General features: G+C 30.5%; 2 protein-coding genes across 4 annotated transcripts in view; one reads left to right on the top strand and one right to left on the bottom strand.

Moving 5' to 3' along the window:
- The window catches only part of LOC113399897 (inositol-trisphosphate 3-kinase homolog), a 72,375-nt gene that overhangs the window by 8,901 nt on the left and 46,060 nt on the right, over window positions 1–17,414 (bottom strand). Inside the window, exon 1 of one of the 3 annotated variants that reach the window (XM_026639168.2) lies at window positions 14,903–14,944. The exons of 1 other annotated variant lie outside the window; for it this stretch is intronic. In XM_026639168.2, the coding sequence (XP_026494953.1) occupies window positions 14,903–14,929 (27 nt within the window). In that variant the 5' untranslated portion in view covers window positions 14,930–14,944. Of the gene's footprint in view, window positions 1–13,042; window positions 13,311–14,902; window positions 14,945–17,414 lie in introns of those variants that run through there. One more of the 3 variants, XM_026639166.2, reaches the window with a different exon arrangement.
- The window catches only part of LOC113400103 (G-protein coupled receptor 143-like), a 316,948-nt gene that overhangs the window by 264,239 nt on the left and 35,295 nt on the right, over window positions 1–17,414 (top strand). The gene's annotated exons all lie outside the window — the stretch shown is intronic.

Genomic DNA, 17,414 nt, shown 5'->3' with positions numbered 1-17,414 from the left:
CATCATTAAAGTTAATGAATACAGCCTATAACGTCTTTATTTATCGTACTTATTTGATAACATTAACAAGCAAGATTGATCTCTTATCGTTCGAGGATAACCATCACGACTTGGTTTGTCAGCTCATTCAATTCGGGGTCAAATGTTAATGATATCGGCAAGCGGAAACCCGCACTGGCGAATACAAAATAACAGACCAAGTGTTGTACTGTTGCCCGAAGCGGAACTCTATAGTACCATGGCTTTGGCATGAGGACACGCCGCACGCACCGCTAACCAAGTCAAGCCACTGGGGACAGTTGCAATGTTACTTTATAAATTCTCTATACATGTAACATAAATAAACGATACGAAAGATCTTGTCGTTTGAAGTATGCATATTTTGTCTTTAATTAATTCCATCTATGATGAAAACAACCTCTTCGAAGCCTTAATACAGAACCACATTTTTATTTAATTTCTTGCATAATTCTAAATCATTTATAACAATGGTTATAGCATTTAAATAAGTCTAGCGATATTTGTATGGGTTTAACCACGAAATGATTTATACCCAGACGATAAAATAAAATGTATTAAAATACTTTAATTATTCAAACGATGATGCAGTGTTACATGATACAAGCTCCATTAAAACGTATAACACACACACGCCCATAAACATTTTTCGATTTAGACCGTTATTTATGTTCTTTGTTTCAAATAAATTATTTATCGTGTATATATTATGATTGAGGTATAAATCGAAAAAGTCATCGATATTTGATATCGACAAATATAATTACTAAACTTACGCCTAGTATTTAGGGGAATAATCATATTTTAAAAATCAATACGGTTTTAACGAAAATTAAATTGTTGAAATAACATATTTTTAATCCATCAAAAATTGGCAACTCATAATTGGCATGTTTACTTCAATGAAACATAAAATAATTCAATCAAAATTCAGGATACGTAGCGGAAGAGGAAGCGATGTTCATGTTTATCCTATGTGTCCTGTTGATCACCTCCAATATATATAAAGAGACAGTTTACCTCCTAGCTCATTGTCCGATCAAGCCTTACACGACAACTAAACAAAAAAGACGTATAAATATATTTATATATGATGAAAAACGCGTAAGTTTTTAGTGAATAACGCCTTAATTCCATTTATATACACGAGTGATAATATATAAACTTTATTTATATGAGAATTATTAACATTAAGCCTTAACTATAAACAATTAAAAATTCAAAATAATTACTGTACAAATCATGACCGCGTGGAATGGTGGCAAAATTGCTAGCAGCATTTCCCCGTCCAATCGCAATTACGATTGTCTGGGCAAAATAACGAACCAGCCCTCCTGTCACCAGTGAGGCAATAGAGCGAGACTAATAATAGTGATAATTATGGCTTGAAAAACCATTTTTAATATGTCATTAAAAAAGGTTTTCCTTTATGCCAATTGCAAAGTCTGTAGTTGACGTTATAACTTAAGAGTACCAACTACTAATTATACAGTGTTATTTGCACTGTAATTTTCTGTCTATAAGAAGACACATCGTATTTTTTTTCTTGCGTGTATTCTTTGAATGTTATTATTAAAGGCCCCATTTTAATTCATTTCATCATTTGGGAAAGGGGTGAATTTCGAGTTTACCCTTGGAGAATATTTGTTAGTAAGCGATTTAAAAAAAGATAAATAAAAAAGTGGGAACTATTTTTGTCTGACCCGGTCTGGTCTGGTCTGGTCTGGTCTGATCTAGTTTGATCTTACGATCTGTTGGTAAGTTTAAATTACATCAGCTCAATTAAGCATTATTCATTGTTCCGCAATTATTCTTGTATTTATATCATCGTTAAATACATATTGGATTAAAATAATATACTTTGTTTTTTAAAATACACTACAATTAATTCACTTAAAATTGTAATTTCCATAAAATATTTTGTTTTATTATAATTAGTAACTGATACTGTTTCTTACTACTAAGAGATGGTTAACATCAACATCATCGATTGTCACGACAAGCCCCACCCCCTATGTTTGCCCCACGTAGAAATTACTAGTACATAACTTCACCCTAATCCAAATTTGTACAAGCTTGACCCTTTCGAAACCTCAACAAAATCCTGTCTTCGCCAATGCCTATACATGTATGTTAGTGTTGTGATTAGTTATATAATATTGTCTTCTTCTTTCGAATGTGAAATCGAATGTGTAAGAAAAAGAGAAAATAGACTTTAACTTAATACTGTAATACGACGGTCACAAGCAAGGTTGCCAATGTACAAGATGTTATTAATGCCAGTACGTAGCAGGTAAATTGCTTAGTCAATGCCCATTCAATACAAGAATGTACAATTTACTAATACAAAAGTAATGTTCCTGTGTCGCGGTGTTCACGTGGAAACTACTGGACTGACTTTGATGTTGTTTGACTTGAATACCAGCTAAGGTACGGAAGAATCGGAAGAATCTTTACTGCATTTATTGTCTCAGAAAAAAAGTCGGCTTATTTTGTTCAACAAAATAAAAGACATAATGACTTGATAGTCCAAACTTCCTAGAGATATTTTATAATTATTAGAGATATATCTACGTTATATGCCTTTAGAGGATTTTGGTTATGCAGATATAATTTAGTATATCTGCATAACCAAATTCCGCAAAATGTGTCGCCATGACAACCTATTTTTTAAATAAATGCCCGTGTATTTATGTTTTTCTTTGTCTTTGTACAATTGCTTGTTATGAAATAGAGCGCATCTCCGCAAGGCTATAAAGTGCGTCACTTTTCAATAATTCAAAACTTGTTTCGACATTTTCAGACTTAAATTTATTGACTGGGCTCATATAAAGGTTATAAATATTTAATTTGTTTTTTATCCCTAAAGGCTTCTTCATAACGACGATTTAATATTAAAGATTTCTGAAGATTCATATTATGTTGTATCTATGTAGATATTCAAAATTTAGCATCATTACGTGAATTTTAGCTCGTAGTGTGTTAATTATATTTTCAATTGTCATAAGTTTTCTGTCGCGAGAAGTTCTTTAAAAATAAATTATTTTACGTCAAATGTGCTATTAATATCCGGTTTTAAAGTATTATTTTGGTACCAGAAAATTAATAACTTTTTAAAAGATTTTATACTTTGTTATATTACGAAAAATTATAAATAAGTAATTCAAAATGTAGTCAAAAATAAAGTCCTACGTTTTGTTAAAAACATTACATACCATTTTTACTAAATGAAGTTAATGTAAATATAAAAACAATATAATTTTATAGTATTGTGTAATATGCTTTACTTTTTTGGAATGTGATATTTCGTAACATTTTTTTTGGTGTTTTTCTTCAAAATCGTAAGATATTCAATTGATCGGTAAAACCACTCTGCTGTATAGCTTATGTTATTTTGATTGTGTAATGGGTACACTTGTCGCGTCCTTCAAACGTGATTGCACAATCCATGGGTGCCGCGGACATGCTTAATACCTATAAATCTTCTACATAAATGACTGACTGATTGTACTATTTTGGACTGATCTCATTTTTTAAAAAGTTTTAATAATTTACAAAAACAAACGACACGTAATAATATTTAAAAAAAAAGGCATTTTCTATTATTTGAAGTAAAGTTATTTTTATAAGTACTACAATGAAACAGCAGAAATGACGTGTGATAAATGACCTAAATGAATCCATCCGTTTCAACGGCACGACCACAAGCTTACTCGAGGGTATTATTTCTTGAATCGTTGACCCATTTTATAATTTCATTGAGTGACTTGTTAGTTTACATCAGTGATTCCCAAAGTGGTCCAGGTGGACGCCCAGGGGTCCACGGGAGACTTGCTGGGGGTCTACGTAGGCGTGAATAAAAATTGGGGGTCGATGAGATGTTAATGGTGGTCCACGAAAATGTATCTGCTTTTGATAGTAAAGAACAAAAATGTAAGCATAGTTTTTATAAGGGCCTACCTACATTGTTTTAAGTACCTAACTAAGCAGATAATATTTTAATAAGGCAAGCGACTGTTACTTGTCCAAACTTGCGTATTCGATATTACGTACAATTTCGTGTACAGACTTGCAAAGCGCTATCCGCCCGACAATGCTTAATGCTTGTTCAGACATGAACTTGATCAGCACTATAAATACTTGATACCAAAGGTACTTACCTGTTATTTTTTTTTCTTCATCAGTTTGAGAGAATCACTAACAAATTCATAGCCTTTATTTGCTGAAATACTCGTAGGGTTACTAAGGATAGAATTAAAAGCACCAATATTAAACAAATTTAAATTTAGTTCATATTTTAGTGTTTCTCTCAAACTGTGGTTACGGACACATGCCAATAGGTAGTCCACGAGAAAAATATGTTTGGGAACTACTGGTTTACATGAAATTGATTCCGTGATTTAATAGTACATAGATGCTATAATTTTTGGTACAGTTGAAATTAACAGATATGAAATTGTAACTGTACCATGTTTATATTATATTATCAAAAATACATAGATTTCTACAAATTAAAGTTAAAAAAGGCATAATTGATTTTTATGATTTTAGTACAACATCGACAACCAAAACAATACAATAGCTAGATATACATACGTGAGTATTTCTGACACGTCTGGAAGAAGCGAACATGACGCGTCAGATAACCACAGATGTAAAATTAAAATATAACTTATCGACATCGTTTGTCTTGTGTAAATCACCTACTTATCGAGATTATAATCAAATCTTATCATAAAAGTCGTGACTTGCATCTAGTATTAATCAATGACGTACGTATTTAACGACTTAAACGAAAACAAAGCCTCAACAAATACTAATCACGGTCGCCTTGCGATGTGAAAGTCATATGTTCGATGCTGACTCCTAATCTATTTTGTACCTCCAACTGAACTTGTATTTACTATTTTGCCAAATATTCTGTTATCTTGAGACCTTAAATGCAATAGAAAATACAATATTCATTTTTTTAAATACTTTTTCTTGAGCGTGATAACTATGAACTCGATGAAATTACTCATTATAAAATAAAAATTAATGTTTCATATTGTTATATTTATAGTAATTTAATAGTAGTGTTTATTATGAATATATTTAATATAGCGAGAGTTTTAACTTTGTTTGCGTTCTATGAGTAATATCTTATATCATTACTCACATATTATTATAAATATAGTATTTTTTTGTGATTTTAAAAGTTGTTGAGGTACCTCAACAACTGAAAAAAAAATAAACTACTGAAGACTCTTATTGTAGTGACTCACTGTATCGGATCGCAATCGCATTGGCAACCAAACTGTATTGATCTTTAGGTGATACGTAATATTTTAGTCACAAACATTTTGTTACCAAAAAGTTTATAGTGATATACAATATTATAAAGTTGGCAAACATTTTTTTAAAAAAAAATCCGTCATTATTGACATTTTATTTTTTCCTTTACCTAATATGCAAATAATGATATATTTATCATATTAACGGTATACAATAATATATTTGTTTTTATAATATTTAATATACACGGTAAACTTTGTTATCCATGGATACATTTGTATGTATGCATATATCATATGTTACAGTTAGATAACGTCATGATAAAACCCGGGAAGTATCGGTAATGTGACTTCCGTTATTTATAATTCTATAATGTTAAGTCGCAGAGACAAATATATTTTTAAATGATTTACACGTTTATTTTAAAATGTCAGCTATTTACGCTAAGAAATGCAGTTTCATTCGTCTTAATACATGACATGTTATGTAGGTACATACTGCATACGTAACTCTTTTGTAATAAGCCTTGCAAGTAACTGAACAATAATTGTTAGAAGTAAAATAGTATATTACATAAAAATCGAAGCTTAAAAGTCGGAATGTGTTTTTTTTAAATTAATGCGATGATAAGAAGATACATATTACTTTATTTTGCTTTGAAAAAAGTGATCTAAATTTATCGTAAGTTTTTTTTTATTAGTTTAAATAGGCACTCACCTCGACTTTGTATGGGCAATGAAACAAGCCGATAATAATAATTAGTTAAATAGGAAATGTATTAACTAAACGCCCGCACCGTCTTATCCCTTCCCTATTATGACGATAATCAGTAAAATAATTCAAGCCATTTTCACTTTTTCATACGAGTTTTACCAACTTTTGTTCTCATTTATAAGTAAACATGTGATTTTTTTTTTACTAATTACTAAGTTAGCACATGATTCACAAAAATTAAAGTTACTATTAGATCATTGTTCTCCTTAAAACTTGTGACCAAAGTAACTTTTAACAAACTAGAACTGTAGGTAGTCAACGCTCAACAATATTTTATTCTCTTGTTTTATCTCTCTGCATTAAATAAAAATTCTTGTAGATAAAATCAAAAACGTACGTCATCGAATGCATTATAACGATATAAAAATCGGTGTTACCTAAACCGCAGGTAACAAGTTTAAAAAGTATATTTTTACAATTGAACTCGTAAACCGGATAAATATGTTTTAATTACTTAGTATACAATTAATACTAAGCTAATCATACAATGGTAATTCATTGACGTCATCGCGTTTTATATTTAGTACATATCAGAGGTTATCTTACATTTTAATTCGTTTTTAAAGAATAAGACTGGTCTATTTTAGTCGATAAATTATATCACCACGCTTTAAATTATCGCGTGATGTTTCATTACATAAGTAAACAGAAAAGTTCTTTAACATTACTGGCTGATGAAATTAATTATTTTCATTATAACACTAATCCTAGATAACATTTTCAGGAATATATATGTATATTATAAACAATTTTCACATATCTATAATATGAATAATGAGAACAACTATTTAGCTAGCGAACACTAAGATAGGATAAATATAGTTTTATTCGTTATATAAATTAATATTGATCAAGTTGCTAGGTAATACATAATATGTTTTATTCACTCAAATGATATATATCACTAAACAATTTTTATGGCTGTACACTCATAAAAAGGTTCTGAGTATCATTTAGTATCAAGTCTATATGAAATAATTAAAAGTGGTATCACTTTAAATAAAACCAAAACAAATGTGTGTCTTTATTCACGTCGACAACTTGCGATTCACGAGAGACAAAGATGATTTCGAAGTTAAATGGGAAGTAGAACAAAATGTTAATGTTTCTTTGTATTTAAAACAAGTCTTTAATTCCACGCAGTGAAAAATTTTTCGATTTTTATTTTGGAGACATGACTATTATTCCTTTTGAAATATTGTGATCAAATTTATAAACGTGTGTTAATGTTTATATACGTATGCTATATTTATTGTATGTGTCTAAAAAAATGTTGAAGATTCTTCTATAGGTTACTTTTTTTTAGAAAGGAAATAAAGGATTTTATAACATTTTTAAATTATTACCATTAAACAGTTCTACTGAGTCAGTCGTGATCCGTTTGAAGGGTGAGTGAGCCAGTGTAATTACAGGCAGTATAAGTTTTTTGTTGCCAAATTAGTGGCGCAATTTCGAATTGTTCATATTTATGCACCAATATATATGGAGTCATCACTTACCATCAGTAGTACGAGTTGCAATACTTCTTGCATTAATAACGTTTGCTCGAAAACGTCTAACAAGTAAATACTTCATAAATGCAAATGCGTTCGGTAGTATGCGTTCAACATTATACGATTGCGTTCACACCATGACAAGTGTCAAGACGCTCGAAATAGACAACTTCACACCTTATATTTCCATCTCATTTACACATGCAAAAAAACGAGTGAAGTATATTCGGCCATTTTAATTCTATTTGAAATTTGACTCCAAAGATCTTTAAAGGTTCTTATTTTACAAGGTTTAGAGTAAAATAAGATGTTACCTGGTGCCCGATTTGTTAGTCTGCATATTTATTATAATAGTAAATTATATCGTCGAATACTGTCAAAACTGTTACCTTTAAAGTAATTAAACAAGTTGTCTATTCAAACTTGTATTTTCCAAATAATATAATATGTCAAAAGACGAATGCATCTTTATTGAAACAAAATATATATTATCCTATATTGAATAAAGCTCAAAGCGAGTATGAGTTTACAAAAATTCGGCAAAAATTACACGGCGTTATATCGTTATAGAAGTATTTCAGTCTCTATTTTATCAAAAAGAAATAATTTAAAATAACCGTAGCTAAAAATAAAGTAATGTAGCATCTGTTCCGAATATAATATCCTTAGTTCATGTAAATGACATAAGCATAAATTACCGCCATAAATAACATTTCGATAATAAAAGTGTATTTTACTTAAGTTTTAGTGACGAGTATGTACAAATATTTATTTCAGTATTGTTTGATTAATACATTGCGATAATCGATGGCATATATGTTTTTCTTATTTAATATGTTGAGGTAGCTTCGTATCTGGGGAAGATTGACTATTACTACTTGGTTGTAGGATTTTGTGCAAGCCTGTCTAGGTACATGGGTACCACCCACTCATCATAATTATATTCTAACGTCAAGCAGCAATACTTAGTATTGTTGTGTATCGGTTTGAAGAGTAAGTGAGCCAGTGTAACTACACGCACAAGGGACATAACATCTTAGCTCCCGAGATTGTTGGTAAATATTTCTTACAGCGTTAATGTCTATTGGAGGTGATCACCACTTACCATCGGGTACTCCATTTGCCCGTCTGTCTACCTACATCATACAAAAAAAAATCTGACTGGTGATCACTGCAAAACTTGTCAATATTTTCGATCAATGCTACAATAATTTATTTTAAAAGACTGCCTTGAAACAAATAAACAAAAATACGAAATGGGTGTTTTATTCGCTTGGTTGGAAAAAATATAAATTAAGATATTTAGTAAAAACAATATTCACCTATAAAAATTAAGTCGAATTATCAATAAACAATGTTACAGTGACATAAAATTTAGAATTCCATATAGAGTTAAGATAGAGGCAAACTGATATGGATTATTTCGATTGTAAGGCACATTGAATCTCTAACTAGGCTATACTACTAATAAAATATGTACCTATGTCTCAACAGTAAAAAAGCTAATTCATTTAATACAATACGTAAACCTATTATAATATAAAAGTAACACCCGTGACCTCTGTACGTATACTAAAGGTTTTAGTGCTTGACAATCGATCGCTGATGTTTTTCAGAATAAAATACTGGTGGTCTATGTGGTCTATGGTAATCTATACTGCTCGATTGATCAAGATTAATTAAACATCATCTCTATTTTATCCACTAAAGGAGAATAAGACTTGGACTAGGACATCTAATGAACTGAAAATAGCTGATGTTTGACGAGTTAAATGCTTAACGTGTCTGTGAAATGTTCAATGCTGACCTTAAGGCTGGCCTTTCCTGTTAAAACAAATGTAGAGCATACTCTTCTACTCTGATCGTAAGTGTTTAAGGAATTACATTTATTAATTTATATGATAATGTTATAAATTCGCAAAGAAAGTGGGTATTGTAGTATCAAATATCTTAAAAGAAAAGAGAGTACTTAATTCTACATTTGCGTCACAAGTGAAAATAGCGGCGTGTACTTTCTAAACGATAAGAATACGAAGTCGAAAGTTGCAGGACCGAGGCAGGAGGCGTGACTAGTATTAACTATTGCACCTTTATTTATGACCTCGCCTCGTTCATTTACTAAATGATTTCGCTAACTTAATTAATTATGATAATGACATATACATGATCGAATATTGAATGGTTACTTACGTTAAAAACTTATTGAAATTCATTCATTATACATACATTGTATGCTAAAATGTCTAGTGAATAATAAATATTAACCACCACACACTGTGTACTAGTTTTCGTAATGGAATTTTATCATATTATAAAAAACAGGGGTTTAATATATATATATATATATATTATTATTTACTTTACAACATCCACGGGGTCACAGTTGCCCGTGCCTTTTTTTTTATATTTTATTTTTATAAATTGTGGCGTTATTTTATATTTTTACTGAACATCAGCAGATCTTCGCTGGATTTCGACCTAGTCGTCTTCTTGGAAGACGTGGCCCACACTGACATTTTTTTTTTTTTAAATAATAGTGGTTTAATATAGTATGAAGTAGGAAAGCGGACGAAAAATACGTCGGTTAATAAACTGGCCGCATGATGGTAAATCAATAAGAAGCCAAACAAGCTATTTTTTTCACCGGGCGCCAATTCTACAAACAACTTGTCACTTTAACGCAATCGAATCGAAACGAAATCGTTGCCGCTCAGCGGTTTTCCTATTCTAATAACACAACGATCCAGATTTATTTATTTATTTGGATTCCCAACAGTCGTACATAATATACATCCAAAGGTCACTTAATATTAACTTAAAAGCAATTATGTACAACCGATTACAAGAGAACACACCATTTTCACATAAAATTACAAATGTAAAAAGTACACCTATATACAGGGTTATTGGTAATTCGACGTATTCCCGTTAGGAGGTGATAGGGGTGAGTAAGCTAAGCAGTCACTTCGAGCAAGAACTAGACTAAATTACAAAATATCTTAATTGTAACTTAGCTACTGAACTGTTTATGTATCTAAATTTTATTTTAAATTTGTATTAAGTAAGTAAGTTAAGTAAATAAGTAAGTTTTTTTACATTGGATATTATTTTAAATCAATTTTGTGGGAATTTTAAAGAGCGACCTTTAGTACGAATTCGGTCATGTTCGAATACGAATTTCCACCAGCGTCCTTTCTGATTATTTTATTTCGGTTGCTTCAAAATAAATTCCTAGTTTTTATACATTTTCGGAAAGCTAAGTAAACGATTATGTTTTTAAAAACAAGTTTCATAATGATTTTTTTTTTGTTTTTCAGGCATATTTGATGGAAAAAAATAAAAAATATATTGAAATAATATCGTTTTCCGTCTCGCATTTTTAAATTTGGACCGATAATTATTGTTTAAATATTGAAAAATATCCAGTGTTTAATCGTTTTTATAAATCAGAAGAAAAAAGTAGATTTTAATTGATACTTTTTTTAAATAAATTTTTGAAGTTGCATTTTTGACTTATTTTGAAAAAATCTAAAAAACGCGATGAAACTCAAAAATGGTTCACTTTTGCATCATGCATATGGGGATTAAAATTATCGCAAATAGTCACCCCTATCACCTCCTAACGGGAATACGTCGAATTACCAATAACTCTGTATATCTAATATATATCAAATAAAAAAAAAAAAGAAAACAAATATTCCGTCGAAATGTACGATATATTCTGTCGAAGTTGAATCGGAATAAAATCGGGATCGTATCATAACTGATAATATGAATAAGTAAAATTGGATCGTCGAAATGTAGGATATGTTCAGTCGAAGTTAGATCAGAACAGAATCGGGAACGTATCATAATCATTATATTAGTAGAATTGGCCACCAGGTCCTTTGATCTAAATATAATTTATTTACTTAAATATTAATCATTTAAATAATGACGCAACTTACGAGATTATAGAATAAGAAAGTGTAAAGGGTATGAAGATTCCGCGATATATAATCGAAAGTTTAATGTACAAAGCTCAACAATATAATAACCTGTCGTTGACATCGGCTTGTATACGATTAACAAACAAATGTTCATATAATATGCGTATCGCGCTTTCATTCGCGTATATTTATTTTAGAACATATTTATATCGGTTTCATACACGTTTGTCGTAGGAATGAAAAGGAGTGAGACAAGGAGTGAATCTTTAGAAGAATAAAGAATGACTTCACTGTAAAAATGTATTTTATTTTAATAATTTATTATTTCGTTCATGTTGCGCAACGTGCATGTTTGTATAGGGCAACACTGGTAAGTATTTTTGATTACATTTCTAAAAAGAAATCGCCACAAATCTACTGTACTGTCCGATTTCCCAAAAATTGCTTGATATAAAAAAAAACTACGCATAAAATTATTCTTTCGATATAATATAAGGTCATCTGTTATCGTAAGCTTATGGAGCCTCAGAGGCGTCTGTCCGCCGACGCTTACAACCTTGACTATGTACCGCGCGGTGGAGTGCTTGACTCTCTTTTATTGCAACATGGACCTAATCCCTTAAGTAATAAGAGTTACATTGCCATCGATGCCAAGGTGAAGCAAAGCTGTGTGGTAATCCTCCTTGATAGTATACTATCTTAAAACCTAAAATTTACATACATATATACAACGTACATATGTACAAATATTTAATAAATTTATGTTTAATTTTAATTACGTATAAGACTCATTAAAATTATTAAAACACAGTCTACCATTAACATTTAAAGGACATAAAAACCTTAGTATATTTCTGCATAGATTAATTACAGTACTAACGACGTAAAATATTGAGACGAATAAAATTTAACTGAAAACTTATATTCATAGTGTTGTTTGGCTGTGTTAATTGAAACATATATACAAATATAAATATCGTTATATTCGTATAGAGTTACTGTGTGGTATGTTGATTGGGTTTGATTAATTAATTTTAATTATTATTTTGACATGCATGTTTATATCAATATATTTTTTAGTTCGTAATTACAAGTACGATTATACATACAGTTTTATTAAGTTACATAAATAATACATGTACAAATTGTTTAGTTATACATAAATTGTTAACGGTAACCATTAAATAAATCAAAATACGTACAATTACTCATATAATGTAAAAATTAATTAATTTGTTTATTGTAATTGTGTTGTCATAATCATACCAGACTTTGTAATGGTTGTTAGTATCGTTAGTGTAATCAAAACATTTACAAGAGATAAAAATGAAAACATTATAGTAATACAAAATTATAAAGTACTAAGCTAATCAAATAACACGGGAGAAGTAGTCAAATATACTGCAACCGAGGTTTATTTGAAACTATTCAACCTAAATTACTTATGAATACGAGGTTACTGAACTACCGATGAAATTCCATTAAATCAGGCACGTCCTGACTCCAAATGTATAAGCGATGCAACTTATAATATGCAACGACATTTCCGCTTACTTTTTCCTGGGAGAATCGCTTTAAGTCGATCAACTTCTGATATTGACGCAGCGCACGCATGTACAACCGGACGGGGAGATCGGTCGGCAGGGAGACTGTCTCGGCGCCCCGGGACTTCACACCCGTACCACTCATTGTCAGCAACACGCACACAAACACTTTTTATCCATAAGTACATCCAAGAGCGCTAACATGGATCCCCAGCGCTATTTGCGCGTCCGAAGTGAACGTAGGTTCCACGCAACACTGACGTATCGTACGCCCCGCGCATGCGTACCCGATATGCCACGTTTGCAAAAAGAAACTATACAATTATTTACCCACGCTCGAGTGACTTTCCCTGGCCGTCCGACAGGCCACCGACCTGACCCGCTTTTACTATAAATAAATGTTGTAATGGAATACTATGTATACTTATTCACAACGATAGTAGCTTAATTCATAACTTTTTGCCTACAACTAGAGAAGCTTTCGTCAGTTACCAGTGATTCATAATAGTTAAAAAAATCCATGGCATAGCACATTGATAGCTGCCGTTTCAAAAGTATAGTAACTATATCCATATTGAGTTGAACTCGTTTTGGTATTAAATATTCTGGAAGAAAAATTATATTATACCTACAAATTACTAACTAATTATACTACATACTATAATAATTATTTTTTTAAACGATTGTTGTGGAATAGTATTCAATAAGTACCTACTCATTTAACGCTCACAACGAAAAGATAGAACATAATTACTTTAAAAATTAACGTTTATTATGATACAAGAGTAAGAAAAACAACAATAAATTTCTTATGGAGAGTTAAATAAAGCATTGATTAACCTACACGACGACTTCTATGTTGTCGCTCATAGATTTTTCTCATTGGCCATTGCACATTTAGTTCAGCAATTTAAATTAATTACATCATTACTGTACCGAGGAAAAACACGTAAAATGATAAATATACTCTACGATACGCCTAATAAATGAGACGCTTAAACATAAACTTTATTTCTAAATTTGAAAAATAAACGTAGATGTTGTAAAATTTTAAAATCATATTGCAAATAAAATTCAATATATGATAACTTCTAGAACTTTACGTCACATATAAATAAATACCTAAGCGTTTTCAGTATAGAATAAGACTGGTTTTCACTCGCGATCTAAAATTTGATTAGAATACAAACTTTTTAGGTTGATAACTATTTAAAAATGATGTAATATCATAGAATCGAAATTAAACAAGAATCTGTTTTGATTGTTATTTATTGTGTTAATAACAATATACATATGTACGTACTCGTAAATGTGAAAGTTACTTTGATTGGGTGTTTGTCGGTTTTGTCCTTGAAACACGTTCGAATGGCTGGACTAAATTCTAATAAAATTTGGCAGTTATGTTATATAGTTTATGCCGCGAAACAGGTCACATATGTATGTATAGTTTTATCTCAAATTTATACAAAAAATATTACTTTTAATGTTGTTTACCGAGAGCATATCAAAAGAACACTCCTGGAACGTAATTTAGAACACGATAAATATTCTTTTATTTGTTATATTATTATACTCCTTCTAGAAATTTTAACAGATCAGAAATTCTAAAACAATCGGTTTTAAACTAACAAAACTTCAACAAACAAACTTTCAAATACGAAGCAATTATTTTAATATGTGTTTTAAAACTCAATTATTCTAAATATGGAACAAAAACAATGATTCGTGGCGGACTTCTCATTATACTTAGTAATAAACGTTGAGAATCGAGAGTTCCAGAAATACATAATCACAGAGCATTATGACTAATATCGTACTTTTAAAACTATATACATATGTAGTCCGAAAAATCATCAATGAGTTTACTTACTGTCACACACAAATCCTTTGTCAACATAACCTCTTGCGTATTGCGTTCAACGTTGGCAGCGTTTAAGTTTTATATACAACACAATTATATAAAATAATATCACTAAGTCAAACTTTTTGATTATTAGGATTATGTACAGGATTTATGGATTAATCTAGAAACGACGAACACCTCTATAACGTCTATATAACCCGTTTATCCCTCCCCCGCTGGTCGGAAGCGTCCTGCGTACTATGGCGGTAATTCTTATTATAGAGATACGAATGCTCTGTGGGTGAGACTTGCCAGCAACACAAATTCAGCGAAATTAATCTGTATCCTCAAAACAGAAAGGGCTAATTTTGCGTGTATTCATCCTATGATGCATTCTGAGTTCTATCGGTCAAATTTCAAGAGGGAGAATTTATATGATGGATTCATCTTTAATTTTTCAAACGTTTTATCTAATCTCGGTTAACATAATGAGTGTTTGGTAGGTCATGGCTGTTGACGTCACAGGTTTAATGGCCGTTACGGGAAAGTGACAAACAGATCATTAAGATAAATACACAAAAGGAAATGAAATGCAAGTACATTATAATCTTATTATATTTTAACACGATAAATAGTTGTTTACATATTTAGGTACTTTAAAAAATCGATTTATAGAAATTTTACTGTTTATTTGTGTAAGTATGGCAACATCTTATCAAAAATATTCTTACTTAAAACAGTAATTTGTTAGCTTTGCTTTGTTTTCCCCAGATTGAAAAGCATTTAATTATTGTTTTAGCAAAGAATATTCAATCATAAATTTTCGGACTAAGCTTTGGTATTGGCACTTACATGTGTGGCCTTATTGAATTGCAAATGACTATGAAAGGTGATTACTCAATAACAGGATAATTCATTTAAAAAAAAAAAAAAAATTTTATCCATACATATAGATAAAATTCCATCAGTAATTATATACACTATAATATTCTACCAATGAAAATTAATTAGCTTCGGTTAATTCATATTAAATAAAGTAAAGCAATATTTTTATGAAAGCCAGTTTATTATCGCTTATAATATTCCAAGCGATTATAAATTAATGAGGATATATGATGTATTGTCGGAAATATAATTAATAACCATATAAGATGAACGTCAAGATGAGCAATAATGAAGATTCTGATCCCAAGTCCACCGTAATTTTGCCAACGAATATAAATATACCTTATGGTATCCAAGTAAACGTTTAGAGAGGGACCCTTTCCCAACTTTGAATTATATGTATATTAACTATGCCGTCATTTAAAATCATAAATTACGTCATAGGTTATATCACATAGATGAGCACTAAGGCAAGATTTTTTAAATTTCATACTATCAATCAGAGAGAGATAGGAGACGAACGTTTGTAAGGTAGATCGCCATTTTTTGTTTGAAATTTATTTGAAATGGGGGATGTCGAAATAAACTTATTCGTAAACTTATTCGTAAATACTAGCTCTCTCTCTCTCTAAGTCAAACCAATAAGTCTTTCAGTGTAAGATTTTTAAGATTATTCAATTCTAATTATATCTATTTATATAATTTTAACTTTAAACAGTTCTATTATATTAAAAGGTTACGAAGGGATACCTCTCTAAACAACCGACAGAGAACCTCCTTCTTTTGTTAAGGTCGGTTAAAATTAAAAATAAACCTATAGAATCATATTTTATTTATTACTAGCAACCCGACTTCGCACAGGTAAAATAAGGGGCTACATAAAACATTTATATTGAAAGACTATTTTTTTTTGACAGCACAACTTACCAAAGTTTCATCAAAATTGGGTGAATGGTTCAGGAATAATAATAGGTCCGCTGGGTCAAACGTAGCACTAAAATAACACGTGCAATAAAAATATTTTTCTAATCTATTATATTATGGCTAACATATTCAGAATCGAATATGACTCTTCTAGGTTCCTAAGTGATTATAATTTATATAAATTATTGTTCAATGAAATTTAATAAAGCTTTTTTAAATATTTTTATGAGTCCCCATTACTCGACGGCTTATTGACGACGGATTACGATTTTCGAATAAAAACTTACGACCTAAAAAAAACTTTCAGGTAAAGATAATATTAAAAAAAAAATCTTAACCAAATAAATAAAAGATCACGCATAACGTGAAAAATTTCATGAGCGGCAAGACAATGTGGAATACCAATAACTTTTATTGCACGGCGCGGGCGGTGACAATACAAGTATGGGTGTGTTATGTGACCGATAGTTGCGTACTTGCGAGTATACAGCGACCCTGTAGTTGCTTACGTCAATAGCTCGTGATCCTCCTTTGAGATAAGCACGGTCGCTAGTATCAAATTATTTGAAACTATATACAGCTGTTGCTTTGTTAGCGAAAACAATTACGCGAGACCTTAAGGCCAATGGTTTTAATCCTTTTGTATTTTTATTTCAATTAATAAACACATTATAATAATAATAAAAATAGGCCATAACGACCACGAACAGATCCGGTTTATAGTAAATTA

Source organism: Vanessa tameamea, chromosome 8 (assembly GCF_037043105.1).
Source record: "Vanessa tameamea isolate UH-Manoa-2023 chromosome 8, ilVanTame1 primary haplotype, whole genome shotgun sequence".
In the NCBI taxonomy this organism is placed as follows: domain Eukaryota; kingdom Metazoa; phylum Arthropoda; class Insecta; order Lepidoptera; family Nymphalidae; genus Vanessa; species Vanessa tameamea.
The sequence above is the reverse complement of the archived record's forward strand: the minus strand, read 5'-3'. Positions and strand labels throughout refer to the sequence as shown.